The sequence below is a fragment of the Vigna radiata genome, chromosome 4 (genome assembly GCF_000741045.1).
Source record: "Vigna radiata var. radiata cultivar VC1973A chromosome 4, Vradiata_ver6, whole genome shotgun sequence".
NCBI classification, from domain to species: domain Eukaryota; kingdom Viridiplantae; phylum Streptophyta; class Magnoliopsida; order Fabales; family Fabaceae; genus Vigna; species Vigna radiata.
In genome coordinates, this window is record NC_028354.1 from 16,905,041 (window position 1) to 16,922,957 (window position 17,917).

The 17,917-nt window shown below is 27.0% G+C and overlaps 1 protein-coding gene across 1 annotated transcript; it reads left to right on the top strand.

Moving 5' to 3' along the window:
- Positions 1-5,293: 5,293 nt before the first annotated feature.
- LOC106758792 (GDSL esterase/lipase At5g33370-like) lies at positions 5,294-8,833 on the top strand. The gene is made up of 5 exons (XM_014641779.2): positions 5,294-5,635; positions 5,878-6,005; positions 7,625-7,867; positions 8,095-8,347; positions 8,451-8,833. The coding sequence occupies exons 1-5, from the start codon at positions 5,392-5,394 to the stop codon at positions 8,687-8,689; spliced, it is 1,107 nt and encodes a 368-aa protein (XP_014497265.1). The 5' UTR covers positions 5,294-5,391; the 3' UTR covers positions 8,690-8,833.
- Positions 8,834-17,917: the final 9,084 nt, after the last annotated feature.

Genomic DNA, 17,917 nt, shown 5'->3' on the forward strand with positions numbered 1-17,917 from the left:
TAATTACATTTTTCTTGCCCTTTATTTTAAAAATGATTATAATATGTTTTTATTATCATTAAAAAAGTGAATAATAAGTGCCTTTGGCGCTACACGATTTAAAATATTTCTTTCTGCATAAATTAACTATTCTCGACTTTAATATGTCAAAATAGTTGAAAGTTCATTACATTTAATGAATTTTTCTAAAATTTATACAATAAATAGAGTGAGAAGATATACTTAATATTTTAATTAAGAATATTTATATGTAAATGTAAGAGATATTTGAATATGAATGCGTTATGCATGCTGGCATGTGTGACAGTTGTAGAGTCTAATACGGACCCATTAGTGCAAAGAATTCCACAATGTTTTGGCGGCGAAGAGGAGGCGAATGGAGAGAGAGGCTGTGGAGGGGAGAGTGAATNTGATGCCCATGTGCTACACCCTCACCTGGTTTAGATCGAACTACGGTTTTACCGTTAGGAGAAAGTATTAACAAAAACTTTTAACACAGAAAAGTAGAAGAGAGAAAAACAAATTAATATCATTTACACATATTTAACAGAGATGCTATTAAAGCAAATTTTATCAAGTTGAGACCCAATTAAATTTTTTTAAAAAATGGACTAATTTGACATATTCAAACAAATTGAGGATATTAAACCTTCACTAGATTATTTTACTCAATGTCATGTAAGTTGTCCGCTGATTCTTATACTGTGATAAGTCATAAATGGAATTCCACGACTTTTGCCCCCTTTTAATGCATGCATGNATCTGTCACGCCATGGCTTGACTTAGTCTAATCTGAATCCATTTCTACGTTCCTTGACGGAAATGTGTTGAAATTTTTGCAATTGCTAGATAGATGACACGTCTGTACAATTAACCATACAATCGACAATCATTCAAAAGGAAAAGTTATATTTGAAAAATTAAAGTTAACCATTTTTTTCAATAGCATTAAATACAAAATGAATTCCTATTNATCTAAATTTAANTTGTTTGAATCTATTAATTAATACTAACATATGAAAAAGCGGTATTTTATTAATTATAACTTTAATTTTATCTTTATAGATATGATTGTTCTGTTGGTGCAAATGTAAAAGATAAAATTACAAGTACACAGAAAGCTAAAACTTGACAAACGTTCCATGGATAGGAGTGTTTAAAAATCGTTCTGACCAATAAACTGTTATTGGAGATATTNTAGTTATTTAGTTCGTTTTTGTAGAGAGATTTATAAAAAAAAATTGTATTTCATGAACATCAAGTTAGTTGTTATTGATGAATTTATATTTTTTAAGTATTTTTATTGTCATAAAAGAAATCTCAGCATTGGAAAAAACAATTATTTTAGTACTTAGAAGAGGAACACAAGGTTGTTTTAATAAGATATACAGAAGTATTTTTTTTTTATTCTTCCATTTCTTAATTTTGAGAAAAATTTTAATAGAAAAAATATTATTGTTTATTGTATTTCTTAGTTTTTTACTTTCAATTTTAGTTGAGATCTTATGTTATTCTTATGGTATCCAATAAGAATGACCAAAATATACCTAAATATATGTGGATAAAAGGAATAATTGGGACACCAATATGGATAATGTATATTTTAATATTCGTTTATAGATAGGTCTAATATCACATTATCCTTAAGAATATCTATTATTCTAAAAAAATTAAAATAAAAATTTTATTTATATTTTATTAAGTTAAATTTAATTAAAATTAAAATTTAATTTTAATTTATAGTTAATTTGATTTATATTTTATATATTTTTTATAATTTTATTTTGATTTTATTTAAAAAATTATAAAATATATTTTTTTAAATATTTGTGAATATTCACGGATACTCAGTACTGCAAATATTTTTTAAACGAATATTTGATAAATAGCAAAGAGAGTAACAGATAAATTTTTTGTTAACGAATAGATATTATCTGTGTTTAATCCAATATGTAGTTATTTCTAATATTGATATTCTTTATTGTAGAAAAATATGAATATATCATTTGCTTACAAATATTTCACATTAGAAAAAAGTTATTCATATTATTGGATACATACATGAAAGTTTAAGTTTATTGGATACATACATGAAAGTTTAAGTCTAGACAAGTTGAAGAAGAAAACACTTAGTATTTAAGTGTGATTCCAAGTGATCCACCTTAGTCGATGTAAAGGTTCACCTTTTACCGACATTGTTTCAATGAATATATTTATTCACGATGAAAAGTGCAGAACTTAGTTTTAAAACTATGAATATATATATATATATATAAAAGATAGAGAAATTTAATAAGAATATCTTTCTATTGTGAAAATTGAATATGAAAACAATTTTAAGAAAGACCAATTATGCACATACCATTGAAAAAAAATCTATATAGACATCACAAATCAAAGGTGGAAAGAAAATTATTGCAAATTTGGACTTAATAAATGATACGTGGTTTTATCTAGTATTAAGGAGAAGATTACTCCAAAAAATATTTTTGGAACATTCCATCAAATTATAAAGTAAAATCACTTTACAAAAAAATATTTTTAAATCGAAAAAAAGAAAAAAAAAATAACCTCGGTGCTCTTCGAAAGAAAGAATCTACGTCAATGGCAGACCACATCAACAGAATATGATATTTGTCCAATTTTTGTGATAAATTTTAACATAAGTTTTAAATAAGCACCTACTGTAGAGTTTACCTAATTCACATTATCAATTCATCATCAATGTAACACATAAATTTGGGTTGTCATGGTTCTTAATTATGGAAAAAATTTAGATTTACATAGTTTGAAATGTAATTAATTATATAGGACAATTTAATGTTAATGAGCCTTTTACATCAATAACCAGGATTTGAAAAGTAAAATACTCATTTAACTAATTCTCCAACATAGTTAACCAGATTTCAAATTAATGTTAATCCAAATACTTTCCAATCTAGTGCAATGATGTAATCCATATTCTTCCACGCAAAACCTCCTAACAAACAATTAAAACTACATATAAAAACATCTCGAAGGGGCTGATATATATCATTTTTATATCAGTCACCATGATTCTCTAAATTTGCATTTTATTCGCAACGTTCATGACTCTAGAGAAGTATTCAGCCACTCATTCACTAGATTTCATCTCCATAACTTCATGTCATCCGCCGAGAACTTGAAAATGGGATATTTTCGTCCTTGTTTTTCCTTCAAACTTTTTTTTTCTATAACATACCATATTTCTTTAGTAATGTTCTTCTTGAGAATACTGTCAAGGACAGTTCTATCAATTGATTGAAAGATAATTCTTTTCTTTTATATGTTTCAACTTCATCTCATCATTTTTCTTTTGTTGCAGTTTGTTAGTATCGTCCCGCTTGTTGATAGAACATATCCAGAACAATCAGCTCCCAATATTTCTAAGATAGAAGGAAATTTTCCATTAACATGATCCAATGATCATAATGACCATCAAAACTTGAAATAGTTGGTGAAACTCCCTTCTAGAGTCATTTTCTTTGCTGTTGTAAAATGTCAAAGATGGCAGCTTTGTGTATAAGGCCTAGCAGGGATCTGATACCAGATTTTTCAGAATAAAACTGATAAGAGTATCACAACAAACTAGACTGAAAATTTCTCTAATTTTATTAACTGCAATATTGACTTTTAAGAAACTTCTACCATGTGTAGCTAGTACTGGATGTTATTATAATATCTGTTAATGAATTCGTTAAAATTAATATTTTTTTTTTGTAGTGTCACCATAATAGCTGATTTTGGATTTTGGAGTTGCCTTGCAACTCATGTTTACATTTACTTTGATGTCATAGATCAGATGCGAAACTACACACATAGGAGCTTCAGCTTTTAAGACAGAAACTCAAGTTTCAAAGGTTACCAAACACACTGACCCTGGGTTTTGTTTGGAGGAAAAGCTTTACATTAAAACCAGCTATAGTCTATTACTAGTCTTAAATAGTTCTATTTAATGACATGAGCCTTGCGTGCTTATTCTGAGAAAGATCTTGACCATCAATTCCTTTTACCGTTTTTATAAATATTATTTTCATTTTAAAAATAAAAATTTAAAACCAAAAAAGTAGATATATAGAGTAGTTAAAAATTCCAAGCATTGACCACTTTTTTTTTTGCTTTTATTTCATCATGTTTACTCAGTAAAGTGCAGAAAGAGATTACATTAATATAGTTTATTAGCATTTTTTTCCCAGCGTTGGTAGAATTTTAATAGCCTCATAAGTTGGAAAAGAAGAAGTGACTAACAATTTATTAAGTGGGGTAACAAACTGACGTTGCACCGTAGACTTAGCTCAATATTAATTCCTATTACAATTACTATGAAGGAAATCTTTATTGTGCAAGACCATCACCAAACATTATCATAAAAAAATAGTGCATATAAATTACTTTAAATACATTTTAATTCTTGTAAAATAATCAAGTTTTAAGAACGTTAGTTTCTTTAAATGTAAAAGTGAGCAAAATGTCCATATAAATATTAAGGAAATAATAATTTTATTTCAAAAGAATTAAAGACAAAAAAATTACACAAATCAATTAAAATATTCTTATATGACCAATCTAAAATCATATTTTTTACCACTATGATGCTCCGAAGGATAGTTGAACTGTGAAAGAAAATTTTACGTGACTCTCAAATTTCATGCAGTCCAATGAAGATATAATGTTGTATTTGACATAATAGTAAGATTGAATCACTTTTGTAATCTGAATTTTTATCTATAATATTTGGAGTAATATTATATACTCAGTGTAGGGTCGAGAGGAAAATGTAATTAATGTAGCATATTATCACAATCTGCTATAAATCATGTAAAAGCATCAAAGTACCCTCCAAATACTTCATTTATAAATATACAATTTTGTTTACTGATAAAAAAAATATTTTATCCTTTCAAGTTTTTATGCCTCAATCAAATTGGTCAATGAAAATTAATATGTACTAAGTCTGTTGAAAATAAATGCCTCAAACAAAACCTTTAGCTTTTGTATATAAGAAAGACATAAATAAATTATTATATTGGTAATATAATTAATTAATTATCTAAAAAAATGGGTATATTTATCCATCTCACCCAAGGTTGGAACCAAAGTCAAAAGCAAGCATAGACTTGGAAAGTGGAAACACATTGTTCTTGCGTAATGCCACCAACCTTTCTGAATGAAGCTCGTAAAGTTGCCACAATTTTAGTTCTACTACTTAAAATCTTCAATAAAAGAGCATCCAAAATCAGAAGCCCTATTCTCATGCAATGATCCTATTTATGATATTTACGTGCACAACACAACCACATCACTCATATCCTCCATCCTATTTCTAAAACACGCTCTTCAGAAACTAAGCCAATTCAAAGGTTCATTACAATGACAACCTCGTCAAGTTTTGTTCCTATTGTAGTTCTAGGTTTAGTTTTAGTCCTAGGAGTAACTGTCAGTGAAGCCAGGCCAAGAGCATTCTTTGTATTCGGAGATTCTCTAGTTGACAATGGAAACAACAACTTTTTGCAAACAGTTGCTCGTGCCAATGCCCCTCCTTATGGAATTGACTATCCAACTCACAAACCAACCGGACGCTTCTCTAATGGATTCAACATTCCTGATTTTATCAGTTAAGTTTCCAAAAACCAGTTTTTTATAGTATTATTCGTCCAAATGCTTGTTTATGTAACTGCTACCTTTGTCAGAGGAAACATGTCCGGACCACTCTCTGTACTGATTACTTTTTTTTCACACAACTCTTCTTATATTTGTACTCTGTTCCCGTGAATAGAAAAGATATCATCACTCACTGGTTTTAGCATCTTGAACGTCAGAAATTGATGTATATAATGAGAGGTTTTGTTGTTTCAGGTCAAGAACTTGGTGCTGAGTCTACAATGCCATACTCGAGCCCTGACTTAACAAGAGATAATCTATTAGTTGGTGCGAATTTTGCTTCAGCTGGAGTTGGAATCCTTAACGATACAGGAGATCACTTTGTAAGTACTTGCACTACCAGCTGAAGCATGGTAGTACAATGAGTATTAACATGCAATGCAACACATTTTTTAATATATTATGTATCTTATTTTTATTTAATTTAACTATATTGTAGAGTTAATTTTACCTGATAGAAAATAATGTTTTACATATGCATGCACGAAAGCCTGAGCGTGCTCTATCATAAATAGACGTAGGTCCGCTTTTTGACCTTTTTTACGTTGGAAAATAGCTACTAATTTCTAAGAATATCAATATCATGCATATCTATAGAGTGTTGGGTCTCAGAAACATATAAATATAGCAAATAAAAAACACATGTTTTGATTTCTGGAAGAGAAGTTGTGTTTGTACGATATTTTTATTCAACAAAGATGAAGGTATCCGTTGAAAGCAAAACCCTCTTCTTCTTTTTTTCTGGACCACTGAAGAACCGAAGCAGAAAACTTCAGTTTATTACCTCGGTTGAAACTGATATCAAAAGTCCATCATTTTTTATCTATTTCGGTTTGAAAACTAAAAGTAATTGTTGTCGTTTATTCCACTGAATTAGAGGGTTTAATTAACCTTCAAAATGTTGGATGGAGATGTTTTGTTGCTTGTGACAAAGGATAACTTTTGCAAAAACAAAATCCTACGATTCTAATTAGTAGAGTAAAAAGAAGATTATGAGTATACGAAGAATGAACATGGAACAGGCATAGGCAATAGTGTAGTGAGTACCCTTAAAATAAGTTGTAGAGTAAATATCTTCAAATATACTGTCATTTGATAATTTACATTATAAATTTATCACCTTCTTCATAATTAGCCTCCGAATTTGTCCATGCTAATTTTAACAGTTTCAAATTTAGCTAATTTTTGTCAAGGAAAGAGTGGGAGTTACAATTTGTGATGAGCAAGTGGGTATTAATTAAATTGTATATAGGTAGATAACAAAGCATGTGCCCCTTTTGAAAACTGACTCACTTATATATGTCTAGTCTGTTGTATGCACCAAATCTATGACCTGATGACTCATAATTAAGAAACATTTATTAAAATAAAGTCATGATTTAGTTTCATTTTTTCTAATCAAGTTTTTTCATACCATGAGTTCAACTCTTAACAAACTCGTTTATCTATAATAAATTTGGATTCTGCAAAATTCCTTTATTACTTTTCATGTTGGATAGCATTATGTTAAAACATTATTAATTATTACTGAAAAAATCTATAGTTTCACATTCTTTTTTCTGTTCTTCATTTCTTTTTACTAATTTGACTAGCATGAGATTAACCCATTTCCTTTTTAATCATACGTTTATACCATTGGAGAAGTGAAATGGATAACAATAAATTGTACTAAGTACTAGCCCCAGAAAACATGGAACCATAAACCATGGAATCTATCCGGATCTAAGACAGGGTAGTGGATTCCAGATCATACTTAATGGCCCTCAGCATTCATTAATGGTCAACACTAACATATTATAGAGGGTGGAGTGACATACTTGTTCATATTTTTCTCTCTTTTTTTCCTTATGAAAAGGTTGTAAAGAAGTACAATATTACAAAGTTGAATTTCTGACATGCAAACAGTTGTAGTTGGCGATGCTTATTAATGCAAGCTTTGCAGATGAACATAATTAAAATGCATAAACAATTAGAGAATTTTAAAGAGTACCAACAACGAATGAGTGCTCTAATCGGTGTGTCGAGAACCAAAAGACTGGTGAATCAAGCGTTAATTCTCATCACTGTTGGTGGGAATGACTTTGTGAACAATTACTTCCTGGTGGATTCTACTGCAAGATCTCGTCAATATCCACTCCCAGACTACGTCAACCTTCTCATCTCTCGCTATAGAAAGCACTTGCAGGTATATACAATAATAAACTTTCATACTTAACTTTTAATACAAGTTATTTCAGTCAAGTGAACTTTAAACTTATCTCAATCTCGTAAAATTGATTTGTTAAGTGAAGTTTACATTCACTTATATAAATTGGTCTTATTTTTAATCGACGTAAAACTTTCAACACTTACATAAGAGATAAGAAGTTGTATTGAACATTAATAATATAATAATGGTGGTGATTAATGCAGAGGCTGTATGATCTTGGAGGCAGAAGAGTTATTGTGACAGGGACAGGACCAATAGGTTGTGCTCCTGCAGAATTGGCTATGCGAGGCAAAAATGGAGAATGTTCTGCTGATCTACAACGTGCTGCAGCATTGTATAACCCTCAGTTGGAACAAATGATAACTGAACTCAACAACAAAATTGGCTCTGTCATTTTCATTGCTGCAAACACAGCACTGATGCACAATGACTTCATCACCAATCCCAAAGCTTATGGTAATTAGTTTCTAATAGTAACATGTATGCAATGTTTGATATTGTTATGAAGAAACAAAAAAGAAAAAGAAAAGCTAACATTTAATGTTGTGAAAATGGGTAGGATTTAATACATCAAAAGTTGCTTGTTGTGGACAAGGACCCTACAATGGTATGGGGCTATGCTTGCCAATTTCCAACCTATGCCCAAACAGAGAATTGCATGTTTTTTGGGATGCATTTCATCCAACTGAAAAGGCAAACAAACTTGTTGTACAGCAAATTATGTCAGGTTCTACTAAGTATATGAAGCCAATCAACCTCAGCACCATTCTCGCCATCGACAACTTTCATCAAGATTAACAAAAACCTAATCACTAACTTCATCCTCAATGCTATGCATTATTCGCTTTGTTCTTTTTATACAATCATTTCTCTAATTTTTATATTGTGCCAGCTTGAAATTTCTAGTAATTAACAATTACAATGCAGGTTGTGAAATAGGAAATGATAAGTTATACTCTAGTACAACCAATATTAATTAATAGAACAAATTCGTTAACTTTACAGCTTCAAATAAAGACTTCGGTGTCTGATGGAAAAAAAAAATAATAACCAAAAATATCAAAATATGTTACAGAAATATGTTTTTCAAATTTGCAAGAATTTAAGCATGGATAATTGAAAATAACAAGTAATAATCACAAAAAACAATAACTGAAAAAAAAAAACACTTCTCAATGTAAAAAGTAAACCTTAGAAGCATTAGCTAATCAATTAAATTTTATTAAGATCAAATATGAATACTCAAATCAAAAACATAAATAAATGTCTCTAACCAACCAATTCATAAAACAATAATGTTTATATGTATCTAAAACAATAAAAGAAATAAATTTAAAATAAAATAACCATATAAAACTTATTTATTTAATCATAACTGTTTAATTAATGATCTTAATATTAAAAATGAATAACGACATGAATTTCCCGATAAGATTTCAACTCAATCTAACCGTCAACCGAAAAAGAATCTTAATTTTACTAAAATAGTTTGATGAATATTTTAACATTTTTTCTCTTTTCTTTCTTTAAAAAAGCTACGAAAATAAAATTTTCTTGACATAGAAAATCACTCCACTTAAGATAAATGAAATAAAATAAATTCGAATAGAAAATCACTCAACTTATAGGATAAATGAGATAAAATAAATTTGAATAGAAAATCATTCAACCTAAAATAAATGAGATAAAATAAATTTGACTAGAACGTACTTAAAAGTACAACCCAATACTTAAATGTTTATATATGAAAAATTAATGACTCTCTGAACTTGTTTTTTATTTAGAATGGTTAAAAGAAACTAAGTATTACTTCAAGGTCTCGTATTGAATATAAATTACAAAAAAACAGTTGAATAATAAATAAGAAATTATTAACTACTTTACATTTATAATTATTTGATTTTATATAGCAGGGAAAAACTTATTTAAAAGCTAATTAAAATAATATAAAATTAATTACTTACATAATATAACGTAACATCACCAAAGTTAAGAAATGACCCATATTACATCACTAAAATAAAACCATCAACAACATTATAAAAATATTTTTCATGAAAATTATTTTGGTAATATATGAACTCCATATGCATTAGTCTAAAACAACTTGTCAAATATAATAAATAATCAACAATCTGAAATTATTTACAAGAATAGACACATTCACATAAAAGAAAAACTGTTTAATTTAATACATAAGGCATTAATGAGTGTAAATAAACTTCAAGCCCAACTAAAAAAAATGGTTATTTATTCTTTTACCCTCACAATTACTAACTGCACCTCCAAACTAATGAAAATACTTAACTGAATTTCATCATTGCATCACACCACTTCTCTCGTTCCAAAACGTATTTCAAGTGTTCCACAAAGATTTTCCCAAATCAAATTTCATATATTCTGGAATGCTTGTTTCGAAAATTCAATTTCGAATTAAAAAACTTCTTCTAAATAATCTTCAAAACATATAATCCAAAAGTTACTTTTATCTAGGATAAAATGGTTATGTTAAAAATTTAGGAGGTGCACAAAGTACTTGTGGAGTGCAGGAAGTAAAAGCCTAAGAAAAATTCAAATAAGTTTTATCAACCCACCACACCCTTATGGACTTGCTAGCAAGAATTTTCTCAATTTTTTTTATATATATAGATGTTGCAATAATTATTTTGCTCAATCCAAGCTAAATAAGACTTTGATCTTTTTTCTTTTATGGTTTAAACCTCTTTTTGGTCTGGATGTTAAGTTTAGTCCCGTTTTTAAAAAATGTAAATATGTGATCCCTAAGTTATAAAAAATGTATCAAATGAGTACTTTTTTGACTTGAAATCCTGTTTTTGGTTGTTTCTTAACAACTGTTATATCTTTAGATTGCTCTGATTTGTTTCTTAATAATAACAGCACATTAGATTGCTCTTTGTACTTTGACCATGAACATCAAAAAATGACTCATTTGATACATTTTTTATAACTTAGGAATCAAAGGTTTACATTTTTAAAAACGGAAACTAAAGTGAACATCCGCTCATAACTTAGGGACCAAAAAGAGGTTTAAACTTTCTTTTATTTTCATTTCTAAATTTTAGAATTTCTGTTTAAAAAAAAGGCCTTTTTATTGATATATACCATCACTATCAGCATTCTATGTACTTGTTTCAACGAAAAGAATAGGGTGCTATAGTTTTTTTTTACAAGTATTGTCTATTTGTTACCTTTTTTATTTTTCGAAAAGATCCATCTCATTATTACCCGCCGTATTATTTGTGAAAAGATATTTGCTGAAATTTTTTTTATTCACGTGAGTATTCACAGATGCGGATATATTTATATATTATTTTTTAAAATTTTAAATAAAATTATTTAAAAATAAATATTTAAAATGTAAAAATAGATATAAAAATATATTTATAAGTTCAATTTAAATCATATTGTTTAATAAAATATTAATCTGAATAAATTTGTTCTTTTTGAAAAACAAATTTAAATAAATTGTTTCAACATATAAATTTAAAAAATTATTCTTTTATAAGTTTCGATTAAATTTAAAGTTTATTTCTTAAAATATATTTTGTAACAAAAAGATGTTAATAATGTATTTTTTTATTGACAAAAAATATGTTAATATATATTAGAATACTTGTAACACTCCAAGCTATATATTACAATTAAAATAAAATTAAATTAGAGTATGCAATAAGTATTTATCTTACTAAGTTAAAATATATATAAGTAAATATAAAATCTTACTTTAGATTTTATGATATTAAAATTAGATGAAAAGGCCTAATTTATTGATTTTGAATTATTGGGTAGTTAAATCATAGAATCTTGAAGAACTCGAAATTGAATAGGACAATGTTGAATAATTCAATCGCAAGGGTCAATTCTTCAATTAACCGATTAATTAGCGTGGAAAATATACGCTAATTTCTTTTAGGTGGTGGAACCAACTATTAGTGATTCCAATGTGTAGGAGCAGTTAGGTTTGTGATAGTTGGAACTGTATGTATAAAGGATTTGAATAGACTTGGGGAATGATGCTATTTTACGTACATAAACTACTTTACTTTATTTATTTCTCACAGATTTTTTCGTGTAGTCTTACAAAGCGTTGAAAAAGACTAAATTACTTATATTTTATTTTTAGGTTATAATGAAATTTAGAAATATATTTTAGATTGGATTCTTAAATTTTAAAATAGATTATATATAGAGTATAAAATTTGAAAATTTATTATAGATTATGAAAATATATTTGAATTTTTAGATTATATAATTTGAAATTTACTTTTAGATTACACAATTTAAAAATATATTTGTATTACTCCATTTAACAACATATTATAAATTTTATAATTGTTACAGAATTCCTTTTCAGATTACATAATTCAATTTAAATTATATAATTTAGAATTCTACAATTCAAATACTTATAATCTATAAATAATTTAGATTTTTCTTGCACTTTTAGAATCAACAACAAAAGTATGGTAACGCTGAAAATAATTATCACTTCATTGTTACGTGGTTGATCCAAGGTGACGAGGTTTACGGAATATAATGCAAAATTTTCTAATTGCACCATCCCAATTTTTAATCAATTGTTTTAAAATGTAAATTTTAAGTATAATTTAATCTTATAAAATAAAGTTTGTATTTATTTATATATTATAAATTTGTCTTATTTTTTGTTCATTTGAGATTTTAAAACGTTTCATCAATACATATACTTCTCAAGTATGGAATAAATATAATTATTATTTAATGATCAACAAATTTTTTAATAGAGGTTTCAAATACATTTTATACTATTTTAGGAGTGAATTTGAATTCTAATTTATCCATATAAAATTTTGTAACACATTTTCTATTATTGGTATAGGATTTCTAAATCAACTGTAGATAATTAAAAAGATGACTTAAGCATAACTCAGCAATTCATCTTATAAGATAAGGTTTGTATCCATTTATATATGATAAATTTGTCTTATCTTTTGTTAACTTGATATTTTAACACATCTCGTCATATAAAGACACATACATCTCGTCATATAAAGACACATGGACTTTGAATATTTCTCATGCTATTTTAAGAAGTGAATTTGAATTCTAATATATTCTTATAAAACTTTATAACACACATTTTTTATTATTGATATAAGATCTCCAAAATATTTAAAATAGTCGTAGTTAATGAATTTTGTTAAGAATGAACTTTAAGTTTAATTTTAAATTGGTTTTATCTTTAATCAATATAAGATTTCTAACACTTTTTTTTACGTCGAGATGTATATATCTCTTAGATGGAATATTAATGGATAATCTAATATAATATTAAGAAATAAAATTTAACTTTAACTCAACATTAGCTTAACTTATAATAAGATGAGGTATTTTTAATTGAAGTGAGATTTCTCTCCAAATTTATCATTACACATGACTCTTAAAAAATGATAAAAAGAAACTCAATACTTGTTATATGTACAATTGGGGTATTTGCAACCACTTGTTGAGCTTGGACTGGGCAAGCATGTCTACACATAGTAAAGTTAGAAAGAACCAATTTTCTATTTTAATTTTTATTTTTGGTACATATATGTCTGTATTAGCCAGCAACACAAATCCAGAAGAGTTGACCGGCGTCGCCAAAGCCTTTACACGAACGTCATACATACGCCACTTGGCTGACCTAATATTATTATTACTATCTATTTTATTATCATTATCATGTTTTATTATTTATTATATTAATATTAATATTCGAATACTTTTCTACGTACTACCTAGTAGCACAGACACGCCGAAAACTTGTTCAATCACTATGTGAAGACAAAAGGTCAACATTGCGATTTTGAATTTTTCAATTGACCAACCAGACCAACCAGAACGAACTGCGAATTAGACCGTTCAAAACATTGGCTTCAACATTACCCCGTTCTTTCATTATCATAATAATAAGCTTTGTCTTTTAATTATACTGTTGAAAATTCTAAATGTGAAAAAATATATAGAGTAAAACGGGTTATGGTTGTAATCAAATTTGAACCAGCTAACTTAAATATGAAAATTTGTTTATCTATTATATATATTTTCATATATTTTGGTTTTTAAAATTTAAAATATATATATATATATATTAAAGTAGAAATATATCTGGAATAAGTAAATAATAAGTGAAGTAGTGTGGTTTAATAAATTGATAGCATGAAGACAGTGGAGATGTGGGTTTCAATTGAAAGATTCAAGTTGACTTGTCAAAAGAATTTGTTGGTTTACCCCACCAAAGTTAATGGCAACTTCTTGAGCAATTAGTATGGGTTGAGAATCATGTGTCGGCAATATCTATATATTGCTCATGTTTTGGCAATGGAGTTTGTAAACTAAGAAGGAAGTGAAAGTGGTTGAGAAAATCTTGTCGCAGGAGAGATGACATTGTAGATACATTGCAAAGTTGCATGAACTGCAAAAACATGTAATTAACCAATGTCATTCTCATGCGACACGATTCCCTTCGACCACTTTTCTCGTAATAATGCACTTTCTGTTTCTGTTTCATCAAAGCGAATCCAAGGTAAGTTAGCAACTGTGTTTTGCTTTTCTTTTCTTTTTACTGTTTATGTATCTTTCTGTGTTTTGATCTTCTGTACTTTGTAAAAAGCAGGATTGAAGCATTGGCTACTTTATAAAATATAGCTTTTATAAATGTAAAAATGAATTGAAGCATTGGCTACTTTATAAAATATTGCTTTTATTCTTTTTAAATATTATGTTTCTCAAAGGAATATAATACAGGTGAGTCAATCGGTTCTCAAAACGACTTCAGTGGTGATTCAAAAAGTATGAATAGGTATAATAATAGATTATCTGAGTTAAAATCTTTATAATAAAGTCATTTCTTGTTAATTGAAAAAAAAAAATGATGATTTCTTAATTAATTGAATGTTTACAATTTTAAGTGAGGGCTATTACATTAACAAGAATTATATAAAAAAATTGAGTTATTAAAGTTTAAGTATTTTTAATTGAGTTTACGTTAAAAAAAATTATTCTATTGAATATTTAAAAGTTTTATATTTTTCATTTATGAATATATATCATTTGATTTTGTCGTCAACTTGGGTGATATGGTTAGTTGAATCATTATTGTTTATTGTTTATGTATCTCTACATAAAATAAAAGAAAATGACATTATTAAATTTTAAGTCTCTTATAAATCTAAATTCATATTGAAAAACTTTGTTGTATTAAATATTCAAAATATATATATATATATATATATATATATATATATGTATTTTTAATCGAATCTTTACATTTTGATTTTGTAGTCTCAAATACAACATCATGAACTCGGTCAACAATAAAAATGAATTTCTAGAACACTAATTATTTTGATATTGTTCCATTTTTTAAATAATGCTAAAGAAAAAATTAAGCCAATAATATGAAGATATGAAACAAATTAAGATTCAAATGCTTTATCTTTTATTTGTTCAAAATTTATGATGTTGTCCTTGAAATTGTAAAATCAATTTATCATGTCACAAAGCGAGGTGATATTTTAATTTTATAGTTTCTAGTAGAATATCACAAATTTGGTCAACAATAAAAATAAATTTCTATAACCCTAATTATTTTGACATTGTTCCATTTTCTAAATAATACAAAAGCAAAAGCTAAGCAATTATAGGTAGATACTAAATAATGTTGTTTGGTAAAGATAATTAAGATTTTAATTATTAACTTCTTTATTATTCAAAATTGTAATGTTTTTTTATTAAGTTGTCTTAAGCTAACATTTGAGTTACAAGTGTACTAAATCGTAATAAAGTGAAAAGTTGATATATCGTGTTTTTTCAATAAACTTGTGCAGAACTTGATAATTCTCGTAATTCATACTCAATTAGATAATAAAGTTCACAAAAGCACAAAGAAACTCTTTTTATACTTTTATCAAATATTTGGTGTGCAATAGAAATTTAACATAAAGTATTTACAATGGCCAAAACTAGATTTCATTCACTTTATTCTCATGTATTTACAAACATCTCAGTTCTAAGTTCATGTTAAAACCAAATCACAATAATACTCAAATCTTATTCCTAGTGACTTGATATATATGGTCAACTAATCGAGTCTCAAGATGCAATCGTCCATTAAATTTAAGAGTCTTTAGATTACTATTGAATCATATTTTATTCATACATAAAAGCTCCATTAGGTACTTAATTTCAATTCTAAGATCAAAAGACATTTTTCAATATCTAATAAACCAAATATCAAGCTATGGATGTCCAAACCAAAGCAAGTATTAAACATAGTAATCAAATAATAACGTTGAAATAGAAAAACATATATATTAACCTCGCAAAATATACAAGAAATCAATTTATTACATTTAATTTGAACAAATAGGTTTAGCTCTCTATGTTGGAGAACTTAAGAATTACAAAACTGAAGAATAAGGAATAAATTGAAACCATGGATAAAAATCAAGGTCTCTTGTGACATCTCTCATTCACATTTCTAACTCTAATTTTTGTGACTTATCTTCCTCCTCAACCCAAAAAAAAAACCTTCATGGGTGAAGATAAAAACCCAAAGAGGACAAGTCCAAAGAGCCTCCCTCTAACACCTTAGACAATTTCTAGTCATAAAAATCTAGAAGATCATAAAACTCTCGTAAAAACATGTATAAATATTAAATTCCGCAATGCTCACTAACTAGATAAATTTGACCCAACTATCTTGATTTAAAAAATATACTTGAATAAATTTTAATTAAAGAATAATTCTTAATACATTATTCAATCTTATAAGAGTTTCGTTACATAATATTTCACAAATAAAATTTAAATACTTATTTTTTTCAAAATTATATAATAAAACCTTAATTATAAAAAAATAATAAAAAAATACCAATAAAAGATAATTTTTTTTTTCAAAATTACTTAATAAACCATTAATTATTTAAAAAGATAAAAGTAAAAATACTTATAAAAGATAAAAATAAACATAATAAAAAACATGATAATGTCAATTATTAATATTTTAGTGAAATAAATATATAAAATTAGCATAAATATTAAATTTAACTAGATAACATAATGGAAAAAATAATACAGCAACGTATGTCTATTCTTTAGTATTGATAAAAAAAAAAATCAGAATAAAAAACAGTTATAGGTGGAACAATGTTTCTTATGCAAAATTGAGCTCATTTGCATGTGTTGCTTAAACATTAAACACATCCTAAAATATTTGAGTGCCACACATTCAACCGATTCAATTATTAGATTACTTAGGACCTCTTTTTATTCAATTACAAGGTGGAGTTATCAAACTAAAAAAAAAAAAAAAAGTAAAAATAACCCTTTATAATTAGACCTTTTCTGTTAAATTATTAGTTTGATACAAAATATAATAAACAATATATTAAACATATATAAAATAAAAGATAAAGCCTTTTTGTCCACTAGTTAAAATAATGATGTTGAAGTGGAACTTTAATCTTAATTGGAGAGCACCTAACCCTAAAATACAATAAATGCATACACTTTCTGCATTATTTTTTTCTTTTATCTATGCTGCATTAACCATTTCATTTAACATTTTTCTCTCTTCATATTTCTATGCCCCTCCTTTTTTCATAACTTTATTACATTTTTCCATAATAACACAATCAAAATCCACCTTGTTTACAAATAAACTAAACCTGTTAAACTCAACCATCAGGCATCAACTTACTCCTTTTCAGTTGTATGCAACACCTACAACCTTCAGCACGTGTTGTTCATTGCTCCAGCCAAGTAAAAGGAACAAATAAATAAGCATATATGTAATATCTCCCGTTCACAATAGTCTGAAGTCAGATTTCAGCTCTCACCTTCTACACACCTACACTACCTCACACCAATGTCAGGTAACATGCACCAAACATTATTAGTGGTTCTGTGGTCAGTTGTTTCATTCATGTCACAAAATTGCAGAATGTGATCTAGCTCTACTGTCAATATCATGCCACCACA